The sequence below is a fragment of the Salvelinus fontinalis genome, chromosome 24, assembly GCF_029448725.1.
Source record: "Salvelinus fontinalis isolate EN_2023a chromosome 24, ASM2944872v1, whole genome shotgun sequence".
Taxonomy (NCBI): Eukaryota; Metazoa; Chordata; class Actinopteri; order Salmoniformes; family Salmonidae; genus Salvelinus; species Salvelinus fontinalis.
In genome coordinates, this window is record NC_074688.1 from 16753071 (window position 1) to 16777859 (window position 24789).

At 42.5% G+C, this 24789-nt stretch overlaps 2 protein-coding genes across 4 annotated transcripts; one reads left to right on the forward strand and one right to left on the reverse strand.

Annotated features, from left to right (window-relative positions):
• The first annotated feature begins 2802 nt into the window (after positions 1-2802).
• ercc2 (excision repair cross-complementation group 2) lies at positions 2803-10329 on the forward strand. 2 transcript variants are annotated; one of them, XM_055879918.1, is made up of 23 exons: positions 2817-3096; positions 3382-3481; positions 3575-3652; positions 3756-3818; positions 3923-4036; positions 4791-4907; positions 5003-5119; positions 5708-5831; positions 5924-6020; positions 6199-6332; positions 6479-6647; positions 6883-7001; positions 7107-7176; positions 7335-7404; positions 7909-8010; positions 8121-8184; positions 8314-8435; positions 8658-8750; positions 8834-8906; positions 9027-9097; positions 9293-9436; positions 9781-9924; positions 10111-10329. In XM_055879918.1, exons 1-23 carry the CDS (start codon positions 3092-3094, stop codon positions 10201-10203), a joined length of 2283 nt encoding a protein of 760 aa, XP_055735893.1. In that variant the 5' UTR covers positions 2817-3091; the 3' UTR covers positions 10204-10329. The 2 variants fall into 2 exon arrangements, with proteins under 2 accessions (XP_055735894.1, XP_055735893.1); XM_055879919.1 differs by lacking the exons at positions 9027-9097; positions 9781-9924; positions 10111-10329 and having other exon boundaries at positions 2803-3096; positions 9293-9429.
• Positions 10330-10649: 320 nt separating this feature from the next.
• Positions 10650-23577, reverse strand: LOC129822053 (kinesin light chain 1-like). Of its 2 annotated transcripts, XM_055879920.1 has the most exons (13): positions 23474-23571; positions 23245-23357; positions 17325-17555; positions 16967-17197; positions 16531-16606; positions 16072-16300; positions 15859-15946; positions 15486-15587; positions 14686-14859; positions 14365-14464; positions 14010-14190; positions 13859-13925; positions 10650-13668 (listed from the first exon to the last, which is right to left on the reverse strand). In XM_055879920.1, the coding sequence occupies exons 3-13, from the start codon at positions 17532-17534 to the stop codon at positions 13567-13569; spliced, it is 1560 nt and encodes a 519-aa protein (XP_055735895.1). In that variant the 5' UTR covers positions 17535-17555; positions 23245-23357; positions 23474-23571; the 3' UTR covers positions 10650-13566. The 2 variants fall into 2 exon arrangements, with proteins under 2 accessions (XP_055735895.1, XP_055735896.1); XM_055879921.1 differs by lacking the exons at positions 10650-13668; positions 13859-13925; positions 14010-14190 and having other exon boundaries at positions 14378-14464; positions 14662-14859; positions 23245-23577.
• Between the last annotated feature and the right edge of the window lie 1212 nt (positions 23578-24789).

Consider the following 24789-nt stretch of genomic DNA (forward strand, 5'->3'; position numbering starts at 1 on the left):
AGCTCGGGTATTTTCTGTATACCAGGGAGCTAGTTTCTTATGACAAATGTTTTTCGTTTTTAGGGGTGCAACTGCATCTAGGGTATTGCACAAGGTTAAGTTGAGTTCCTCAGTTAAGTGGTTAACTGATTTTTGTCCTCCGACGTCCTTGGGTAGGCAGAAGGAGTCTGGAAGGGCATCAAGGAATGTTTGTGTTGTCTGAGAATTTATAGCACGACTTTTGATACTCCTTGGTTGGGGTCTGAGCAGGTTATTTGTTGCGATTGCAAACGTAATAAAATGGTGGTCCGATAGTCCAGGATTATGTGGGAAAACATTAAGATCTACAACATTTATTCCACGGGACAAAACTAGGTCCAGAGTATGACTGTGGCAGTGAGTAGGTCCAGAGACATGTTGGACAAAACCCACTGAGTCGATGATGGCTCCGAAAGACTTTTGGAGTGGGTCTGTGGACTTCTCCATATGAATATTAAAATCACCAAAAATTAGAATATGATCTGCTATGACTACAAGGTCTGATAGGAATTCAGGGAACTCAGAGCGGAACGCTGTATATGGCCCAGGAGGCCTGTAAACAGTAGTTATAAAAAGTGATTGAGTAGGCTGCATAGATTTCATGACTAGAAGCTCAAAAGACGAAAACGTCATTTTTTTTTTTGTAAATTGAAATTTGCTATCATAAATGTTAGCAACACCTCCGCCTTTGCGGGATGCAAACATTTTCGTGAAACAGTTCCATCTAATTTATAATAACTTCATATCTCAAAATCATTGTCATGTGGTTAATCAAAATTCTATCCAAATCTAAATGAAAAAGATATAAACCTAAAAAGTAACTTCTATTGTCAACTATTTAAATATAGCTAAAAAAAATAACATTTCAGCCTGCAGGTAGAACATATCCCAAGTTAAGAGCGGGAGGAGACTGGTTGGGCCAGGTTAAGTTTTTTAAATTCTGGTTAAATAGATCTTTGGCGCACTCTGGATGCATCAAACCATAAGCTTAAAGCATCAGACAAGCTCAAAATATATTGTTGATTTTATTAAAACACATAGGGTGGGTCTACATAAGGAAAAATACACAAGCAATCGATTGGTCGAAAAAACATGACTTTCGGTCTACCAATATTTTTTTTGTCAGGACAGCCCTAAATCTGGGGAAACTGCATCTTCTGGCTTATCTTTTCTAATATTGAGGTCATCCCACCACACAACCTATTAGGGGAGAGTGGGGTAAGTTGAGCCAAATGGGTAAGTTGAGCCACCCTTGTTTCTAGGAAACCATACACAAAATTCTGAATTTGACCAAATATTTAAGAAAAGGTCATAATTTCATGGAGTCTGTGAAGGAAGAAACTATATGGAAAAATTGGTACACAAGTTAGGTTTATAAAAAAGAATTCACCAAGTCAAATGAATTTATTAGATGTTTCATGATGCTTGTATCTAAACCAAAATAGATCATATTAAGATTGTTCTATACATCAGTTGGGGTCTCTATACGCTTCAATGTGAGATCCTAAACATACTAAACCTAGCATGAAAGTGCATCCTTGTAGCTGTGTGGGCTAATATAGTCAAAATGTTTGCCTTGGGTTAAGTTGAGCCAATGGCCATGGGGTAAGTTCGGCCAATGGTTGAGCCAATGGCAAGTTGAGCAAATGTAAATGTTTCCTTCCCAGGCATAATGCAAGGCATTATTGTGGGATACGAGGTAACAACAGGGCCTGGCCTATATTAAAAGTGCAACAACAACAAAACATTTACAAATTTGTTTGTCAGGTGTTAAGGCTGTGTTAAAATATACTTAAAATGATTAAAATACAGGGTTTTAAAAAGGTAGTGGTATTTCATTCAGTACAGAAGATTTGTTGCCACAGGCAGCACCACAGATATTGAGAGGAGCGAGATGCAAGACTTAGCTCTCACACAGGCACACACAGTATCTGCGCATGTGCATGGGTTCACTTCATGCTGTTCACAGCGTGGTAGTCAGGGCACCAACACAGTGGAGTAGTTGAGTCCGGCGCTTCAATGCTCTTAGTTGTTGCTGAAATTGACTCATTATGCTGTTTCTTTTCTGCATCTACGTTATATCGCTGTATCTACCTTTAACTTACCCTGTCCAGAGGCTAAACTTACCCCATTCCCAGGGTAAGTTGTGCCAAGAGACCAATCTTTTTGGACAAGCTACAGTAGGTTTTCAAACTGTAATGTTTACATGAATTCTCATTATTTCCATATATATTTGTTAGAAAGAATACCATATTTCCCTTGATGGAGTAATGCTGAATGTAAAAATGGCTCAACTTACCCCACTCTCCCCTACCATACATACAACTTGTCAAATGAACAATATAGGCAGTACCTTTACTACTTTTATGACAATACCTTCTGCTCATGTTGAATATAAATAGAATGTTCTTTTCTGGTAAATCTTTATTTAGTCTGCAGTATTTGAGTTTTCTTCTTTCGTTTAATGAAGTTGAAGAAAAGACTGCAAAATAGTTCTCTGAACCTCCCTGGCTGGCTGTATCGCTTTAGTGGACACTCAAACTGCTCTCATGCAGGTCTGCAGGTTTTGACTAGCAGAAGTGTCGTAGCTGGTTAGGAGAATTTACGCAACAGTTTAGGAGAATTAACTTGGACATTTAGGACAATTTAAGTTAAGGTTAGGAAAAGGGTTAACTTTTCCCCGACGCGACTCAGAAATTCCTAGCTACAACCAGGTCTGCTCTGAGAATAGTCTTTGTTTCCACAAATGCGATTCAGCTCAACATTTAACTCGATATTTGACTAGTTAGTTCTGATTACAGGAATGGGACGTACTTCCATTGAGGGATGCATACAAAACCCAATCAGAGAAGACCAAATAATTAGCTCACAATTCTGCAGCCAATCGGAGAATCAAAAGATAGGGCTTTGTGGAAGACGGAGGATGTCTGAAGAAATCGAGTGTGTGGAACACAGCTAGCTAGCTAGTTGAAGGGTTTTGCTTTGCCAATAAATTAGCTAGGCATCTATTTATTGTAAAAAAAAGTGACTGACACATAAGCAGCTAGCTCGCCGCTGCAATAAATTCACTGAAATGAAGTAAGTGCTCATGGCAGAGAGATTCTCAGACAGGGCATAGTTAGCACTATGTACCGAGTAAACTCTTTGCTAACATAGCTAGCAGTTAGCTATCGTAAGCTAGCTAACGTTAGCTGGTTAAACTATAAACATTACACCGTGCGATGTCTGTTGGAACGAACTTAGCCACAGATGAATAGGGGAGTTAGCTTGCTAGCTAGTTGAGTTTTTTATATAGCTAATGCTATATGCTGAATGTTACCTGGCTAAAATGCCCTTACTATGACTACTACCTTTTTATTCTAGGCTCAACATAGAAGGGTTGTTAGTCTATTTCCCATATGACTACATTTACCCAGAGCAATATTCCTACATGCTGGAACTCAAGAGGACCCTGGATGCCAAGGTAAATAGAGAGACCCAGCAATATGCCACTGGTTGTAGACCTATCCTACTGCTATGGCCCTATGCATGATGGTAACACATTGTTTATCGAAAGGGACATGGAGTTCTGGAGATGCCATCGGGAACCGGGAAAACCATCTCTCTTCTGTCATTGATTGTTGCATATCAGCGGGTGAGTCAAGATATGTCCGTTCCTCCATCAGGACTCTGTTGGAAGAACCTTTGTCACCATCTGTTTCTTTGACAATTCACTTATACAGTGATCTCTTTGACAGGAGTATCCCCTTGAAGTCACAAAGCTGATCTACTGTTCCCGAACTGTTCCTGAGATAGAGAAGGTGATCTCTTTCTCTCTCACACCTTTCTTTGTGCTCCCCTGTCCTTGAAGAACATATGTTTCTCATCCCCTTCTCTGATGCCATGTTGCTCCCTTGTCCATCAGGTGGTGGAGGAGTTGAGGAAGTTAATGGAGTTTTATTCTAAGGAGACGGGAGAGAAGAACAACATCCTGGCTCTGGCGCTCTCCTCTCGGAAAAACCTGTGTGTTCACCCCGAGGTAGGAACAACATGCCTCATATTACGAAATTACAGTAGGCTGCCTGTATCGATTACCCTTTTCAGATATAATGGTATGTGGCCCCTTGAAAGCGCTATGGCATGTTTGTTTGTCTGTTAGGGTAGGCTACACTGTCTTTCTTTAAATGTCAACGCGAACCCTTCTCTGGAACAGCATTTTACTTGTCTGTAAAGTAATGTTGCTTCTCAAGCGAGACTAACGTCCATCAGTAGGTGAGCAGAACAGTCAATCCTAGCCTGCCTGCGCGCAGACCACTCTTTCCTAAAATAAGTACTTTAAAGTTCATTAAATATTACTAAGACATTTAGTAGAAAGAAAGCACATCTAGCTACCCAGCCATAAAAAAACAGCATAAGCAAAACAGCAGCACATCAATCAGCAATGTTTATTGTTGTCAGGGAAACAATATTACATGATATACAGGCAGAATTCTTCTGTCTGAAAAGGTACAGACGCTTCTAATGTGACACTTTTTCAATTGCCTGAAAAGTTATCAATTATCGACATGTTACTACTGTACTGCGTTCTATGTCTGTAAAGGGTCGCGGTAGACAACTTCATTGCCCGGCCCTAGCGGTCAGTACACATATCTTCACGATGACACCCACTAACCGTGGTTCTGTATCGCTCTTCAAACACATTTGTGTGTGTTCAATATAGAGCATTTCTTTGCATGTACTTAAATTGTGTGTGTCCATGTCATGGTCCAAATTGCATGATTCTTTGTGTTCAGGTGAGCTCCTTACGCTTTGGGAAAGAGGTGGATGGGAAATGTCACAGCCTGACGGCGTCATACATCCGCGCCCAACGGCACAGCAACCCAAGCCTGCCTTCCTGCCGTTTCTATGAGGTGATGGGCTTGGGATTGTGACAAAGAGAGTGATCTGGAGAGTTCCATGCCTCTGTCTGTCTGTCTGCCTGACTGACTCTGTCTATCTGCTCCAGGAGTTTGATGCTATGGGAAAGCAGGTGCCTCTCCCCGCTGGAGTCTACAATCTGGACGATCTGAAGGACTTTGGGCGGAGGAAAGGCTGGTGCCCCTACTACCTAGCACGCTATTCGGTAAGAATAGCCCTTTGTCATAGCATCTGATGTTTTTCTTTTACCAGTGTTTTTGTAGCATGTTATATTTGACAGCATTACTAAAGACGGTACAGTATGAAGATGGGCAGAAACTACTTCTCCAATAGAAATTGCCGATCACACTTGTAGGCGATGTCAAGTTGACGTTGGCTAGCTAAGCTCAAGCATAGAAACACGTAATCAGGTCTAACGATCGTCTCACGCTGAACTGAGCATGTGCAGGCGGTCAAATCATAGGCCCTTTTGATGATAAAGTTGTTTTTTACAGATGAAAACGTGCCTGTTTGTCACATTCACAAGGTTGCAGTATTAACATGTTCAACTACTTAAGACATTGGCTCGAATCTAGGTTGTGCCTTTAGATTTTGAGAAAATTAACAACTAAGGATGTTTCACTTCTTCTCTCAATGTCTTCTCAAACCCTGGCCTGCTCTGCTTGGTCTGTTTCACAAACCTTCCCGGACGTCTCGTAATGTTGCACTTCTGGGTTTATGTGGCATTACTTTATGAAGGAGATGGATTACTGGCAGTGTTTTTCCTTTTTGCTTCTTTCCTTAACACATACAGATCCTCCATGCCAACATCATAGTTTACAGTTACCACTACCTCCTGGACCCAAAAATTGCAGACCTTGTCTCAAAGGAGCTCTCCAAGAAATCAGTGGTTGTTTTTGACGAAGCACATAACATCGGTAAGGACATCCAGCTGTTTATTTCCCATTTGTTTAAGCAGCCCACTGTTTCAAGCCTCCACAAGCTGACGTTCCATCCTCCTCTTCCTCAGACAATGTGTGCATCGACTCAATGAGCGTCAACATCACCAGGAGGACTCTGGACCGCAGTCAGGCCAACGTGGAGACCCTACAGAACACCATTCTCAAGTAAGGTCATACACTAGTGGATCTAGTGGAGAGCAGCACTAGAACCACTGTCATGTTCTGTGTACAAAGGAGAATGTACAAGGTGTCTATAATGAGACCGACTGAACCAGTTTGTTGTTCTTGCCCCAAAAGTGTAGAGGGTTGTGATGTCATCTCAACCGCTTGTCCTCTGCTGTAGGATAAAGGAGACAGATGCAGCCAAACTGAAAGAGGAATACAGACGATTGGTGGAGGGCCTGAAAGAGGCCAACGTTGCCAGGGAGACCGACATCTACATGTCCAATCCCGTGTTGCCAGATGAGATCCTCCAAGGTTAGCCCCCTGGAGTCCAGTCGAAAACAACCAGTTATTGAATATTTGTATCGATTTATGCTCACAGGTTTTCATGTATCTATCTTTCCGTTTCTATACCCTGTCCTCCCTCCCCCGCACTGTCTATCTTTCTTTCCCCCCTCCAGAGGCTGTGCCTGGCAGCATCCGCACGGCAGAGCACTTTGTGGGCTTCATGAAGCGTTTCCTTGAGTACCTGAAGGCCAGGCTGAGGATTCACCATGTGGTGCAGGAGAGCGCGCCACAGTTCCTCAAAGACATCTTCGAGAAGGTCTGCATTGACCGCAAGCCCCTCAGGTAACTTCTACAGTACTTTTGTGTTAGTTTTATATAGCCTGGTGCCTTTGGTTGGTGGAGATTTCCACTTTAGGTCCTAACATGTGCAAACTCTGTCCACCAGGGCACCGAGCAATGTAAACCAAATGCTCCTAGACCTAACTGACTCTATCGTGGATTATGTCTCTTTGGTACATTGAAAGTTTCTAGTAACTCCTACTCACTCCTTATATGACATATCTATTTGTTTCTCTAGATTCTGTGCCGAGAGGTTGCGTTCGCTGCTGAGGACTTTAGAGATAGCGGACATCGCAGACTTCTCAGCCATCACCCTCATCTCCAACTTTGCCACTCTGGTCAGCACTTACAGCAAAGGTACTGAACCTCCCTAGGCTGACTGTGTCTATGTTACCTCTACATGGCTACAGCTCTGTGGTTATTTATTTTCTTTGTTCTTCCCTTGCTATCTTCCACAATCAGGCTTCACCATCATCATTGAACCCTTTGAAGACAGAACCCCCACCATTGCTAACCCCGTCCTGCACTTCAGGTGGGGTTAATTTGTGTTGAGTATGTTCTGTTTTGTCAGCAGAACGGTGTAATATTGATGGATGTTGTGCCACTGCAAGAGCCAAGGGTGAAATAATCCATCAGGATGCAAGTAGATGGGATCTACTTTAACCCTGCTCTTCTCTCCTCTCCCTTCAGCTGTATGGACCCTTCCATTGCCATCAAGCCTGTGTTCGAGCGCTTCCAGTCTGTCATCATTACGTCAGGGGTAATCTCTCTCTCTCTCTCTCTCCTTCCTCTGTTCCTGGATTAACTGTGACCTAGCCACTAATCTGTGATTATAAGACACCTGCTGATGGTCTCATCTGTCCAAGATGGGGCCACTCACATTCCAATGCAGTCGGGCTAGAGTGCCATTTTGTAAATTTAGTACAAGCGTTGAGTGATAAATGGCTTTTCTTTGTGTTTCTCAGTCCTTTATCAACAGGGATCCCCCCCTTAAATCTTTGGCCTTTTAATGTGTGTTTTTTTACCACCATTCAGAATTTAGTTTATCAATGAATTTGCATGCGACGCAAACAGAAATGTAAAGTTTGACAGTTTTATATTATTTTCAGTATATTATTTAGCCTTTTCGGTGTCCTCAGCAGTCAGTTCAGTCGTATGATCATCACTTCTCTCCATTGATCCTCTCACTAGATCCCTTGGCTGTGTGTTGGCTCAGCTGTCCTACCCTGTGGCTGTCTACTTCTGATCATGTTTCTACCCACAGACCCTTTCACCGTTGGACATTTACCCCCGAATCCTGGACTTCCGGCCTGTTACCGTGGCATCCTTCACCATGACGCTGGCACGCACCTGCCTCTGCCCTCTTGTGAGTAACCTCAGAAACAGTCTACATGATATGACCTGAGTGGTTAATTCAAGCTATACTGAGCTTCAGAAAGGATGGAAGGGGGTGATACTGAGCTCTTCCTCTTTCAGGTGGTGGGGAGGGGGAACGACCAGGTGGCCATGACCTCCAAGTTTGAGACGCGTGAAGATTTTGGTTAGTGATTGTTACATTGTATCTAAATATTGTAAGCTTTCCTTGCCTCTTTGTAAGCTTAGACTCTCCTTTCCTTAGATGTGAAAAACAAATCACTGAAATAAACCTGGTCTGGGTTCAATTTTTCAGCTGTCATCCGTAACTATGGCAACCTGCTGCTGGAGATGTCTGCGATTGTGCCAGATGGCATCGTGGCCTTCTTTACCAGCTACACCTACATGGAGAACATTGTGGCGTCGTGGTATGAGCAGGTGTGTGTACACGGTCCACAAATGGAAGGGAGGATAAATGTTGTTAAAAGTGAAGAACGTGTTGTTCCGTCTGTACTGTTATAGCAATAGACATATCTATGTTAGCATTTTATTGGCAGCAGATAGAATTGTGGCCAGAAATGTCATTTTTTGCAAGGTAGTAATCTGGAAGTTGAGTAAGCGTTGTCCTCTTGTCCTGCCCCTTTGTGTCTCTGTCTGTAGGGCATCTTGGAGAACGTCCAGAGGAACAAGCTGATCTTCATCGAGACCCCAGACGCAGCAGAGACTAGCATGGCTCTGGAGAAATACCAGGAGGTCAGGAGACCCTTTCTTTGACTGTTTTAGGTTGTCTTCTGTCATTGTTTGTGACCTCTGACCTCTTATCTGTTGTGCCCCAGGCCTGTGAGAACGGCAGAGGAGCCATCCTGCTGTCTGTGGCCAGGGGGAAGGTGTCCGAGGGAATCGACTTTGGTGAGTGTTGTTTGTTCCTGTAACATAGTAGTAGAGCCTCTGTTAGGCTCACAAAATGGCCGCCAAAGTTACAGCATAGGTTATTTGAAGACAAAAGTGATATGAAACTGTCTCCCTCAGTCCACCATTTTGGCCGTGCAGTGATCATGTTCGGAGTGCCTTACGTTTACACACAGAGCCGGATCCTGAAGGTCAGTCTAACTCCTCTGCTGTTCATCATCTTTCCCTTGTTCTTCTGCTTTATTCACTGTTTTGGTCTGTTCCTCCCTTCTGTTCAGCGTATGTCCTCCTCACCCCTCTGTCCGCAATTCTTTCACTTCCTTTAATCCTAATGGTCTGTTTTTCTAAAATAGTTATCCTTCTCCTCTTCTGTCCATCTCTACCAGGCTCGTCTGGAGTACCTGCGGGACCAGTTCCAGATTAGAGAGAATGACTTCCTGACGTTTGATGCCATGCGGCACGCAGCGCAATGTGTGGGCCGCGCCATCAGGGGCAAAACTGACTATGGCTTGATGATCTTCGCAGACAAGGTGAGGACTTTCGGAACTTGGTGTGTCTAGTTTTAAAGGAACATTTCTTACCACTGATCATTGATAGACTCTACTATGATCATTTTGTTTTTAATTTAGTTCTGTGTTGGACCTCAGGAAGATTAGTTGACGTTGTGGCGTCAGTTAATGGGATCCTAATAAAAATTCTACATTTTGTGGCTTTCTTGAATTTGAAAGCCATAATGCACTGAGGTCATAGCAGGTTGTTCCATACTGCTGTTACCTATCTAGTGCCTTCACATCAATGGTAACAAATATAAATGGGTAAAATAAAAAAGGCTATTGAAGAGAATTGGAACAATTGTTTCTCACTCCTGTTGCAGCGCTATGCCCGGGCTGACAAGCGAGGGAAGCTGCCCCGGTGGATTCAGGAGCACCTTACTGACGGCAGCCTCAACCTGACCATCGACGAGACGGTACAGCTGTCCAAACACTTCCTACGCCAGATGGCCCAGCCCTTCAGACAGGTACAGCACATCACAGTACAGGGACATGTTTAGCAGGGCTGTGGATTTTATACATTTTTATGTAGATGCCTGTCTGACTTGTAGAATAAGAAATCACATCAGATCTATTCATGACATCTCTAACGGCAACGTTCAAGCCAACTGAACCTGTCCCAGGTCTCCCCTTAACCTATCCATTCCCCTCAGGAGGACCAGTTGGGCCTGTCTCTGCTGACACTGGAGCAGCTGCAGTCAGAGGACATGCTGCAAAAGATCGCCCAGATCGCTCACCAGGCCTAAGAGGAAGTGTCATCACCCAGTCAAACCCACAGTCACTGTTCCAATACTGTCCTACTGTACATAGTTTATTTTTTAAGTGTATATTTGCACAAGCCGGTAGGCCGAAAAATAAATGTTTACAGTTTCTACCATGCAGTTGGCATGTTTTTTTAAAACACATTGACATGTCTTTGGCATCATTAAAAGTGAAGACTGTTATTTTATCAAATCGGTTCTCTGCAATTATTATTATTACATGATTAAACTAATCATGTAAATGTAATTAATTAGGAAGTTGGGACACTACGGAAAATCTTCAGATTACAAAGTTATAATTTTCCGAATATAACTATCAATTTGTCTTCTATTAATGAATTATTCTTTACCTCAAGTCAGTCTCATTCCAAACGTTGTAAATGGTTGGTTATCTGCACGAACCCAATCTTTTACTGTGAATCATACACCAATTGGCTTAATCATTTATTTACTAACTAAATAATCACAGAAATGCATAAACAAACATATGTTACTAACAAATCATAGGGAAGATTCCCTAGTGGGCTAAGCCGATATGACGGCTTGGTGGACAAAGGGAAGTGGGTGTGGACTGAGAGAGCGGGAAAGACAAAAGGAATCACTACAGTTAATTATATGAATTGAAATGCTAATCCTTTGCACATGAACGCTCACTCATTCGGGAATAATTGCAATCAATATATATTTACGCCCATGTGTCGAACTTTTCTGTTGGAATCCGGTCCGTCTGGGAGAGTTCATCCGAGTGTTTCCTGAAGATCAGTCTTTCGTGGTTAGAATGGATACTTCAGAGTACCATTCAGAAATGTTCTCATAGATGTTTCGGCGGTTGTCGGCATTCGCATCCCAGGTTTACATAATTTCTAGTTGGAGACTAATAATTGGTATCTAAGATTTGCTCTTATTCGATAGTCTCAGAGTTTAACCATTTCCAGCCGTGTAGCCAATTCTCCACGTGGTATGGTTAGGAATTCAATAACTATTCGCAATCACAGCTCATGCTGTGCGTTTGCTCAGTCTTGGCACTCAAACCTGTGCCACAATTTACACCGAGGTATGTGTGGTCTAAAGAGGATTTCAGGAGGGTTTTTTATTCGTAACAATAGGAAAGGTGGTTCTATAACACCTGATCATGTCTGTGCTCACGGGGGCAGGCCAATGATTTAGTTAAACTTTAAAGGGAATACAATTCTCACATTAAAGGTTTATCACATTTCACAAAGTTTAATCTTTACTCATTTTATACAAGAATTAGATGCAAACCCCATAATTGAGAAATGTACACATTCAGAGATATAGTTGTTTCCTGTCCTCTCTGAGGTCACCAAATTAAACACACTCGTCATACCTGTCCCTTAAGTGTCCACAGACCATTCTCACCCCACAAGTGGAGATTTTGTTTCATTTTCCCATTTAGGGGATTTAGGAGTTTGGCCACGTGAAATCCTTTGTTCACTCTGTGGTCTCTGCATGAAAAGGGGGAGAGTCTCTGTCAGGAATTTACGACCTGAGATAACAGAACCTGGGTGTAGGAGAGAGTGAGAAGCCATGATCTGTACCCAGAAAGGGCCACGTCATGACATGTACATCATGAAACATACCCAGACAAGGCTAGCATGAACACAGTGAATTGAAGAGACTCAATATACTTTGACATTTGTCTGCTATGGTTTCCAGATATAAAATATATTTGTAATTTTCAATAAGATTGACAATCTGCAAAGAAAGCTCTCCATATGTAACAGCTAACATAATTCTACATAAATAAGATGTAGGGCTCTATTCAATCTGTATCGCTGAAGTTCAGCGTGATTGAAATTTAAAGGCAATGTTAGTGGAGATTGAATTCATGATAAAACGCTGCATATGAAATGCTTGACACAGTTTGAATAGAGCCCTTGTGCTTTGTCAGCTTATAGCCCTGTTTATACTGTACATGGTGCTAACATGCATCCTGTATCCTGATCTTGTCCACAATTTGGATTGTGCCCACTTTTTGGCCAGAGTTGAGCGTTGAAAGAATGGGCGAGATTAGAACCTGTGACCTTCTGGTTCTTATCCCAGTGCCTAGTCCACTGCAGCAGCATGAGGGAGGGTTCCACAATTGTTTCCCACATGTTTACAGCTATTCAGTCAATTAGATAATCAAATGAGAAATGTGATTGGTTAAGGTTGGAAAACAAGACTCATTGTGATTCGAACTGGCGACCTTTTCACAACCCACATTGAAGTCCCTCCATCCACCTCAATGGGTTAATAATCTTTTTACAATAGTGACTCCTCTATCACCCTTTTAAATGATCACTTGGAAATACCACCACAGTGAATTCATCGCTTTTTGTCCATCAAAATACATATTTACTCTTGATAACATCCTGAGTAAGACGCATAGACAACAAAATCAAATAATTAAAAAAACATGTTTCAGAAGGAATTTAAATTAGCTAGCTCTAATAAAAATTAAATGTATCCCAAACTGAGACAAATAAAAAAAATATGATATTACATACAGGCACATAGTGCTTTTACTTTTGGGCTATCAAAATAGCTTAAGCTTTTTATATCTGCTAAACATAGTACAAACATATTTTTACAGTATGCCAAGCCTTAGAAAAATTGCATTCTACCGCTGGACTGGGAAGTGCAGATTTTGTTCTAGTATTGTGGAATAAGGAGAGCACTTTACCACAACTTAACATGGAAGCCAATACACTATTTGTGCATCACATTCAATAGATATTAGTAAATATTTGTTTTAATTGTGGAATTAAAATCACCTAGGGCCAAAAATAAGAGTACCGCTGGTAATGGACTCAAGGAGATCAAATCGGAATGTAACACGTTTTAAAAACCACATTGTATAAATAAGACCTTTTTTGCATGCACAGATAAATTCATTTGGATAACATCCAATAGCTGCAAACACTTACTTGGTGACCCAACTGCAGTTGAAATGCAAATATCAAGATATTCATAATTGTGAACAATCGTTGAAGAATTCAAGCTTTCCCTCCTTGTACAGTAAGTCACAACAGAGCATTACTAAATCTAGTCTGAAACAGATTCAATCTGCATCTCTCAAAACCAATTCTCATTGCTGTGTGTATTCTAATCTTTACCTCAGAACTGGCGCACCAGGGGATAAAACTAGCAGGCAAGGAGTATCAGTGACATCCACCCGCTACAACATAGTGCAGTAAACAAACCTAAATGGATCATTGTTCGATTTACACAGAGCAAGGGAAGGGGGTTGCAGTGACCCATGTAGGTCCACTGAGACGGATAGAGGAGTAGGGACCAGAGCTGTGTGAGAGTACTTCCTGGATGTGTGTGTGGGTGGGGGAGGGGCTAGTGTTCAGAGGTGTAGTGTGCAGAGCTGAGGGATCCTCGCCGTGCCAGACTCTGGGTGCTGGTGCTCAGGGTTCGGTTCTCTGTCAGGCTGCAGGGGTTCTGGAAGAACATACAAAACACTTGACTAGTCTGACTGTATGTGTATAACAATGACATATACATTCATTTTGATGACACACAGCCAGAGAAATGCCTTAGGATATGAAGCACATAAAATGAAAGGTGATGAATAAACACTAACAATCATATTGTACAGAAATGTGATAATAAGCCAGAAACTGCTGCTCACCCTTGCTGCTTCTTGACGCTCCCTCGCACCCACGTTCAGCACATTCAGAGAATTAGCCCTTTTCATCCTGAGGGGGAACAAGAAAGAGAGAGTAAAAAATTGGACATCATTTTGAGAGCTAACACGTGCAGAATGAGGACTTGGTCTTTACCCAGGAGTCGGAGGGGTGGTATCCTGAGGTCCGACTCCTTTCAGCTTCCTGACCAGCTTCTCGCTGCTCCTGCGTATCGACTCGCGGAGCTTGGTGAACGAGCCGCTGCGCTTCAGACTGCCCAGCCCATCCTGCATGGAGCCCTCCTCTCCCGTGTGGGTCCAGATGTCCCGCACCTCACCTGAGACACCAACATCACAGAGGATACACAGTGGCATCATCCAGTACAATTAGTTATTTACAGTATAAATCTGAGGTACATTTTCAACTCCAATACATACACCCCTTTTGGATCAAAAATGCTATTGAATCTAGAGAGCAGGTTTCAAATATCATATTATGAGTTTGCTCTCACCATCCACAGATCCAAAGTCTTTTTCATGGGCCCGGGTCAGGATCTCTTTATACAGAGCCTCAGCTTGTCTGTACTTCCCTTGTTTCAGGTAACATGAAGCCTGTAGCCAGAAATACAGCAATACTAGTCACAAATAGCACTATCACACCTCAGATAGATAGACACACGCATGCAGCTTGGGTCAAAGTCCCCCAATTCTACTCAATCATAGCATATTATACGCACACACACATAATATGGTAGCATCTAGCCCAGTGACCATGCCAATTCCCCCTTTACACCCCTCCCTCCATTCACCCTCTCCTATTCTCCATCCTTCACCAGGTTATTCTTGGTCTTGGCCACGTTGGCGTCGTCGGGGCCCAGCCTGCTCTGGTAGATGTGCAGGGCACGCTCGTAGTACTGCTCCACTTCCTGGTACTTGCCCTGGTTCTGACACAGCAGCGCCAGGTTGTTCAGCTGCTTTGCCACATCAGGGTGGTCCATGCCTAACACCTGCCCACGACCACAATAGGGGAGGGGGGTGGAGATTAACAGGTTTGGGTAATAAGCAGTGTTAGGGGTAGCGCATTACAAAGTAACGTGTTACAGTAATTCAATTACTTTTTGCGATAACAAATAATATAACACAGAGTTACTGTTCCATTTGAAATAATACAGTTACTGATAAAAAAATGGGTTGTTACTTATGTTATCATTCATTTCCCATTACAGTCACTGATCCAAATAAGTATTTGTGATGGGAGATAAGTGGCAGAAACGTACTCCCATTTCTTTGATTTGGTAGGACAAGAATATAACAGTAAAATGTCAACTGTGCCCAGGCAAGAAACACCTCTCCACTGCTAGCAACACGACATATTTTACATTGAGTGAGGACGCGCAACGTAATTTAACGAGTAGTGTAACAAATTACTTTCCCCAGGGAATATTAAGTCATTATTTATTGTTGAAAGAAGTAACAAGTAATAGGTATGTGATTTTTGCTTGCATGACTGAGAAATTAGAGTACAATATAGTACTGCAGGAGTGCTATACTACAGAATGCTTGCAGAGTTGCCATTAGTCCATCAGAGGGCAGGGTTTCTAGTCACGGTGCTGCTAGGTTACTGCCTCATTACCTTCTCTCTGATATCCAGGGCTCTCTTACACAGTGGCTCAGCCTCCTTGTACTTCCCTCTCTTTCCATACAGTACAGCAAGGTTGTTGAGTGTGGCTGCCACCTATGAACAAACACAGTACTGTTAGTTACATACAGTGATATACTCTGATCGCCGGGCGCGGTGAAATAAAGAAACACTCCCGATACCTTCAATACATTCTTCCGCAAAAGGTGGGTAAACTGTCGGGCAAAAAAACATTTACCCTACACCACTGGTTACATACTGTAGCTGCTTTTCCACTGTGCTGGGGAAAGCCATTAGCTATGCATGGTTTAGACTTCTTGTTTTGTCCATTTTGGTGACGCTTGAACTTCACTATAGAGGAACATACCGCAGGGTGATCTATGCCCAGGGTCTTCTCCCGAATGGCCAATGCGTCATTCAGGAGGTTAGCCGCCTCTTTGTACTTGTTCTGGTCTCTGCAGAGAAGAGCAAAACAGCCTTTAGCTTTAGCATACAGCTAACGTAACCAACCACACTATGGAAATCCCCCACAGTAAGACCTAGCATGGAGGATATTCTAGGCTAACGTGGCTCCATTCACCTGTAGACCAGAGCCAGTATGTTGAGCATGGTGGCCACGTCAGGGTGGCTGTGGCCCGAGGACTTCTCCAGGTCCTCCAGGGCCTGTTTGCAGAGGGGCACGGCCACCTCGTAGCGGCCCTGGGAGGCGTACTGGATCACCAGGTTATGAAGGGTCCTCAGGCGGGCCGGGATCTCATAGCCTCCCTGCTGGGCCGCTGCTGCTGCACTACTACCGTGGGGCTGAGATACTGGGGGACAGGAGGACACAAGAGGGAGGTAGAGTCATTCATACAGACACACAAATATACATTAACACAAACATACATAGACACATAGACATACACAAACAAACACACAGCGAGTGACAGACTATACAACACAGAGTCACACCAAGACATCGACAAACATACATGCATAGCTCGTCTGCACAGCAGATAGACAGACAAGAATATCCGGCTCATTAGACGAGTGCACGTACTCTGTGACTGTTCCTCCTCGTCCGTGGGAAAAAGGTAATCTAGAGACTCCTTGGTGGAGCCCGTCTCTTTGTCATCCTGTCGACATAGAAAACATAACTAGATTGATAGTACAGAGCTGAGGGGAGTACCTATATATTTTTTTTATTTAACCTTTATTTAACTAGGCAAGTTAAATAAAGGTTTAACTATGAACTATACAGAGAAACACATAGAACCCTGCTCTGATAAGCCACCAACAGCTTAGGTTTAGTAATAACATAAAAGCTGAGGCAAAGACATGCACCGGGTCATATTCATTAGGGTACACCATAGCGAAACATTTTGCAATGGAAAGCGAACATGAGCAGTTTTGGTAGTTCCTCACTGTATCAGTCTGTTTCTTCCCCGTTTGGTGTATAATGAATATGACCCTGGTTGTGGTGGTCTGTGACATACCGGTGGGGGCGACTCCTGGTCGTACTTGCGGATGCTGCTCATGAACTGCAGGTGTCTGTTCTGCTCCTCCAACGTGACCACCACCTGCTCCCTGTCCTGCAGCCTCTGCTGGGCCCCGGCCAGCTCGTCCCTCAGCCACTGGTTTTCCTGGCACAGCCTTCGTACCTGGGTGCGCAGCTTCTGCTTCTCCGCCTCCAGGGAGCCCAGGTGGGCCGACAGAGCCATCATCACCTGGGGAGGGAGAGGGAAAGAGAGCGAGAGAGCAAGAGAGTGAAGTAGGTGTGCATATAAACATGTACACATCCAATACAGTCAAAATACAACTTCACCCATTCTGCCATCTCCAGTATGACCCCACCTGTGCCTCTCCCAGGCCCAGCTCTATCCTCTCCAGAGACTGGCGGATGATGCCACTCTTCTCCTGCTCCACACTGCCACTCTCGGCCACCGTCCGGCCCTCCAGCACCTCCTGCAGGTTGTCCAGGAGGGTGTGGTTCTCACCTCGCAGCGCCTCAAGGCCCGCTATCACTTGCCGTGTGCTGCACAGAATCTCCTCCCCCGACAGCATGGCGCCTCTCTCAGCTCAACCCTGTATGGAGGAGGCGGCGGGAAGGGAGGGTTCAACCTTTTTTTTTTTTTTTTTGTACATGGCCATATGCACTGTACAAGGTGTTGAAAGCGTTCCACAGGGACTCTGGCCCATGTTGACTCCAATGGTTCCCACAATTGTGTCAAGTTGGCTGAATGTCCTTTGGGTGGTGGGCCATTCTTGATACACACAGGAAACTTTTGCCCGTGAAAAACCCAGCAGCATTCCAGTTCTTAAAACAATCCGTTGCGCCTGGCACAATCCATGTCTCAAGTCTTAGAAATCCTTATTTAACCCGTCTCCTCCACTTCATCTACACTGATTGAAGTGGATTTAACAAGTGACATCATTAAGGGATCATAGCTTTCACCTAGATTCATCTGGTCAGTCTATGTCATGGAAAGAGTTATTAATGTTTTGTATACTCAGTATATATGCACGTATGGGACACACAAATAGAATAAAGGTCTAACAGTGGTGTGCAATGGTAGCATTTAATTATGCACTAGCGGTAATATGGCTAATGGCTACACTCCACAGTAAACAGTGTTGTGTTTGACTAAAGTAGTACGACAATGTGTAGGCTAACCAACTAGCTATAGATATACAACTATACTTTTACCACTGCCGGTATGCTAAAGAGTCTTGTGACTAGAGAGTTACAGTAAAATACAGCTGGTACTGAACTGAGATGTCTAGGGGCTGCTGTTTGTGAGACACACGCAGAGGAGAGAGGATAAGTCACTTCTAATAAGCTAAACCAGACTAATAGCACACAAGCCTACCATAATGACAACAATCCATTTTTATCTGTCCTATAGCTGTTTCACAAAACATCTTATCAGAACATACAATTATCCTCCAAGTTCTGTACAGAGTGCAAAACTACAAGTGTAGCCTATGTTTACCACCGCAGGGGGGTGTCAACAACGACAACAGTATGCTGCCCTGACAGCCTGTCAGAGCCTTTGAAACTGTAAAGTGATTGGCCTGTGGATTTTTATGCGAACTTTCAGAACCATGACTATGCATTCTGGCAGCCAAAGGAAACAGTGAATAGTCAATACAGATACCAATGGGACTGTATGTAAAACACATCCTGGTACAACGGTGCCATTTTGCTCCTGTGAGCCCGAAGGCATGAAGCCTAGAGTCGACAGCCGCCCAGTTCAATGACAAGTCATAACTCATGATGTAGCCTACTTCCTGGTTGGTGAGGCATCATGCCACAGTGGGGGGTTGGAGTGGGATGTGTAGTACAATGAGAATGGGTCCAGCAAGAACAGGTCTAATCATATGGTTGGAGTGCAGTTCTGACATTAAATGAAAACACGTTACAAGATCAACCATGACCTGCATCAGATACAAATAAAAAAAATTGTAGTGGGTGTTATATTTCTGGTTAGGTGTTCTGCTCCCTGTGGCAATAACATGTTGATGCATCTTGCAGCAGGGCTACAGAGGATGGCCTCCAAAAATTACAAAAATAATATTATGTTGGCTTCTCAAAGACCAGCTGGGCAGCCTGAACTTGAATCATGAGCATAAAAGGACTCTGATCATCTTTCCACCATACCAATACTAATGGGGGTACAAGACAGGAGGGCTGTGCTGTGAAGCCAAGTGCCTAAGAGGAGAAACAGGTGTCTATGGGGAACAAGAGGGAGCTGTGCTGGGCCTGAGCAGGAGGCTGCATCAGCATAACACCAAAAGGCAGGCCAGCTGCAGCAGACCATACATTAACACAAGGATATCGGTTTACCAGTGGCTCCTGGGAGGAGGGCAGCATTTGGCAGTTGTAAACAACAGTGGTCATTGGAATTGATTGGGACTCATGCTGCAGTCGTTTTATAAAAGGACCTATAACAGATCTAATGTTGAAAAGGGCGGTGCTCTTATTTAATACTTGGGTAAATCCATTTGAATTCAATCCCTTTTTGACATCCTCCCTTTTGATTTAAACATACGGTAACATTCCATACATGTTCGCCCATGGAAGAAGTGGTCAGAAAGTGACTTCTTGGACCTTATCAGTATTTATCGGGGCAATATGTTAGTGTATGTCTGTCTGTTTGTAACAGTGTGTTTATATGTGAAATTGTGTTCATATTATAAATTGTATTTTAATGTTTAAGGACTCTTGGACGATTAGTCCAAATGAGAACTAAAAGAGATAAAAAATATATATATATATATATATATATATATATATATATATATATATATATATATATATATATATATTTAAAAAGAAATGTAATCAGGAGATAAAAGTACTCAAAGTTGACCCATTTTGCATGTCTTCCCCTCATTGGAAAAGAGAAACGGTTCAGTTTGATATCATTTAAAAGCTTACGAATAGTGTTGTCAAACTATTGGATTATTTCGTAAAACATAATTTTTTTAAATAAAAAAAATTGTCATTTTAAACCTTTAACGTAAATGAGGTTTTTGTGTTGTGCCTACCATTGTTTACCTGCTCTTGAATACAGGGTGGGTGTCATTTCAACCATAGAAAAACAATTCAGAGAATTTACCTATCCTTCAGACCCCTGCCATTTAGCTGGTACACCATTGGAATTTAAATGAAATTGACATTAACTTCTAATTACTACCGCAAAAGATGACCGCCGGTCCACCCACAGTCGAATGTCATCTTAAATGGTCATGTCTATTATCTATATTTTTATGATTTCAATAGGTTTCTTATAGAGGATTGAGTATAATTTAAAACAGATTCAAGTCAACCTTCTCTGATACGTGAAACTCCAACCATATGGTACCATTTTAAAGTTGAAATGTAAATTCTACTCCCATTTTAGTACATTAATCAGCCAAAACATGACACTCAACCTGTATTCAAGAGCATGTTGTGTCTCAACCAATGGGGGGAACACAAAAACCTCAAATTATGTAAAATAGGGTCTAAACTGCAACATATGCAAATATGGAAAGAAATCTGCCTTTTAATGTTTTTAGATAATTTACGTTAATGGTAAAAAAAAAAAAAAGTTAAAAAAAAACTAAACAAACAATCTCAACTGTTGGTCTTTTCCAGTGATGAAGACATGGATGTCTCATGGTACGGTGGGGTATGCAAAATGGGTCAATTTGGAGCACCTTTATCTCTTGAATGTTTTGGCATGCAGGTCCAAAAAGTCATTTTCTGACCACTTCTGTAATGGGCAAATACTGGAAAGTATTCAGACCCCTTGACCTTTTCCACATTTTGTTATGTTACAGCCTTATTCTAAAAATGATTAAATAAAAAAATAAAAAAACTCAACACTCCATAATGACTAAGCGAAAACAGGTTTAGACATTTTAGCAAATGTATTAAAAATTAAAAACAGAAATACCTTATTTACATAAGTATTCAGACCCTTTGCTACGAGATTCAAAATTGAGCTCAGGTGCATCCTGTTTCCATTGATAATCCTTGAGATGTTTCTACAACTTTATTGGAGTCCACCTGTGGTAAATTCAATTGATTGGACATGATTTGGAAATGCACACACCTGTCTATATAAGGTCTCATAGTTGACAGTACATGTCAGAGCAAAAACCAAGCCATGAGATCAAAGGAATTGCCCATAGAGCTCCGAGACAGCATTGTGTCGAGGAACAGCTCTGGGGAAGGGTACCAAAACATATCTGCAGCATTGAAGGTCCCCAAGAACACAGTGACCTCCATCATTCTTAAATGGAAGAAGTTTGGAACCACCAAGACTCTTCCTACAGCTGGCTGCCAGGCCAAACTGAGAAATCGGGGGAGAAGGGCCATGGTCAGGGAGGTGACCAAGAAGCCAGTGGTCACTGACAGAGCGCTAGAGTTCCTCTGTGGAGATGAACCTTCCAGAAGAACAACCATCTCTGCATCACTCCACCAATCAGGCCTTTATGGTAGAGTGGCTAGACGGAAGCCACTCCTCAGTAAAAGGCACATGACAGCCTGCTTGGAGTTTGCCAAAAGGCACCTAAAGACTCTCAGACCATGAGAAACAAGATTATTTGGTCTGATGAAACCAAGATTGAACTCTTTGGCCTGAATGCCAAGTGTCACGTCTGGAGGAAACCTGGCACCATCCCTACGGTGAAGCATGGTGGTGGCAGCAACATGCTGTGGGGATGTTTTTCAGGGCAGGGACTGGAAGACTAGTCAGGATTGAGCCAAAGATGAACGGAGCAAAGTACAGAGAGATCTTTGATTAAAATCTGCTCTAGAATGCTCAGAACCTCAGACTGGGGCGAAGGTTCACTTTCCAACATGGACAATGACACTAAGCACACAGCTAAGACAACGCAGGAGTGGCTGGGTGACAAGTCTCTGAACATCCTTGATTGGCCAGCCAGAGACCGGACTTGAACCCAATCGAACATCTCTGGAGAGACCTGAAAATAGCTGTGCAGCAATGCTCCCAACCAACCTGACAGAGCTTGAGAGGATCTGCAGAGAAGAATGGGAGAAACTCCCCATATACAGGTGTGCAAAGCTTGTAGTGTCATACCCAAGAAGACTCAAGGCTGTAATCACTGCCAAAGGAGCTTCAACAAAGTACTGAGTAAAGGGTCTGAATACTTATGTAAATGTTAATTTTTTCTAAATAAGCAAAATTGTCCAAAAACCTGTTTTTGCATTTTCATCACGGAGTACTGTATGTAGATTGAGGGAGGGAGGGGGGGGGGGGACGATTTAATCAATTTCAGAATAAGGCTGTAACGTAACAAAATGCAGAAAAAGTCAAGGGGTCTGAATACTTTCCGAAGGAGGGGTTTGAATTCAAATGGATTTACCCATTTCTTTCTGAGAAAGTGATCTTAAGGTACTATATCTTGAATTACTGAGTTAACAATGACATGAGGTTTAATCATGTCAGTCATAGAAAGTAGACAATAGGATCTGTTGCATAATTTGTGATACTTCAATGCAATACTCATACTGTGTGTGCAAAACAAATTAGTTAATTTCCCATTTTATGGATGAATAGGCCTACAGCTCTATATTCACAGAATTAAGAAAATATAATATATTTAAGAAAATTAGAATATATCATTTTTATAATGCATTCTTTTGGCCTTTTTATGCACTTACTAGGACACTTTGGCAGGTCAGTAGACCTAAATGAGAAATTGAGAAGCAATTACCATAGGCCTACATTAAATTGGATGATGGCCTACAGAGGAGCATCCTGTCTGAGAGAAATACAACACCAGTCAGAGACAGATCAACAACACGTGTGCGTGTACAGGAGGACTTGTTCCATAAGCTACCGGTATTGTATTTTGATGTTTTCCAATATTAGACCTTGTCTGCCTTCACAATGGACACGGTTTTATATAGATTACGAATTTGCATTTGTATAACATTAGGCAATAACAACAGATGGTTTGGCCTGTGTGTGCATTGTTGTGGTTTTGTCAACGCGTTTAAAATGGTATAGGAATACTTAGGCTACAGACAAATAAAGAAAAACATTTATTCATCAAAATAAATAAATGTATTGATGACATACTATAAGCATACATTGACAATTCGGCATTAAGGCAGCTGTGAGAGAATAAAATAAAATACCATTGGGATATAACGCAGCCATTGAAACTACACAATTATGATCCACACGTCAAAGAAAAAATTGATGTGAAAACATTTTAACAAGAGTACGATCAACAAAAGTAATGTTGAACCTACCTGCTGCTAATTCCAGGTTTTTGGCGAGTTGTCGACCTCTTTTTGTTGCGTATCTCCACTTTTCATTCGGGCTCCCATTAAAGTTAATTGGACTCCTCGCGTCAAAACATCCACTATTTGTTCGTTATGGGACCAAGATAACGGATATATTTGGACGATGGCATTAACAGTAGACCTACAGTAATCATTCACCTGTTCTTGCGGCTCAGACTGTCTCATTTCAGCTTACCTGATCTGATCATTCCCACCATGCACCGCGGTAGATTGACGCCATCTCCTTCTGAGGACAAGGCCATCTATCTGTCATGGCTCTGAACTGCGAGTGACGGGACAAACCAGCACAGACAGGAATGCAAGGATGACAGTTACCGAGATACACTGCTCTTTTCACATTTTATTTTAAATAAATGCATAAAAAAGTGTATATAAAAAATATTAGATTATGTATAAAATACATATGATATAAATGATATTGCTCTATGACAGGCTTTCAATTTATTAGGCTGTAATGGAATGAGATTTTAGTTTTAAAGTGCTACATATCTCTTACCAGAACTGGATATTTCTCCATGAAATCTTTTTTGCTTTGGTATTCTTTTGGAATAGGCTACATGCTGGTGTGCTACAGTGTTACTGTTATTGTAAGTAACACATTGGTATGTGCATAATTCATTTGTTGAGTCAGTGACTATTATCAGTAAGAGTCAGTTACATTGTAACCAACACAACAAACAAACATGCCCAGTAGCACCACACATCACTGCATGGTGTTGTATTTATCATGCAGAGTATGAAACGATCAGTAATAACAGAAAGGTGGGGGCCCGGTATGTGTGCGGGGGGCTGGGGGATGTGTTCTGGTGGTATAAGGGGTGGAACCCTGTCTGGACTTAATATAACTTGGCAAGTTTTCAACAAAGCAGATTAGAAGGATGGGATGGAGGGATGGCCCAGCGAGAATAATAAACATTAGTAGCAGCAGCAGTATTAGCTAAGCTGCTGGGCTTGTGTGGCTACTGAGGCTCCCAAAGTGGCGCAGTGGTCTAAGGCACTACATCTCAGTGCTTGAGGTGTCACTACAGACACCCTGGTTTGAATCCAGGCTGTATCACAACCGGCTGTGCTTGGGAGTCCCATAGGGCGGCGCACAATTGGCCCAGTGTTGTCCAAGGTTTGGCTGGTGTAGGCTGTCATTGTAAATAAGAATCTGTTCTTAACTGACTTGCCTAGTTATGTAAAAAATAAAAGACAGTGGTGATGGCAGGGTTGTATGTGGCATCAACATTAGTTACAGTACGAGAGCAATGGCTTAGATAGATGTGACAAAGAGAACGTATGTAAACTGAAAGGTATTGAAGTCTGTGGATCTTGGACAACATATCTGATGTGCAGGCCTCCCAGAATCTACAACATTAATGTAAAAATGTGCATTGCAAAGATAAAGGATGCATGAAAAGTCAGAGTGATAGGAAATGATGGCAGGAGCAATGTGAGAGACTAATTGCAAGGCTTTAGAGACCAACATGGACTATAGAACACAGTGGC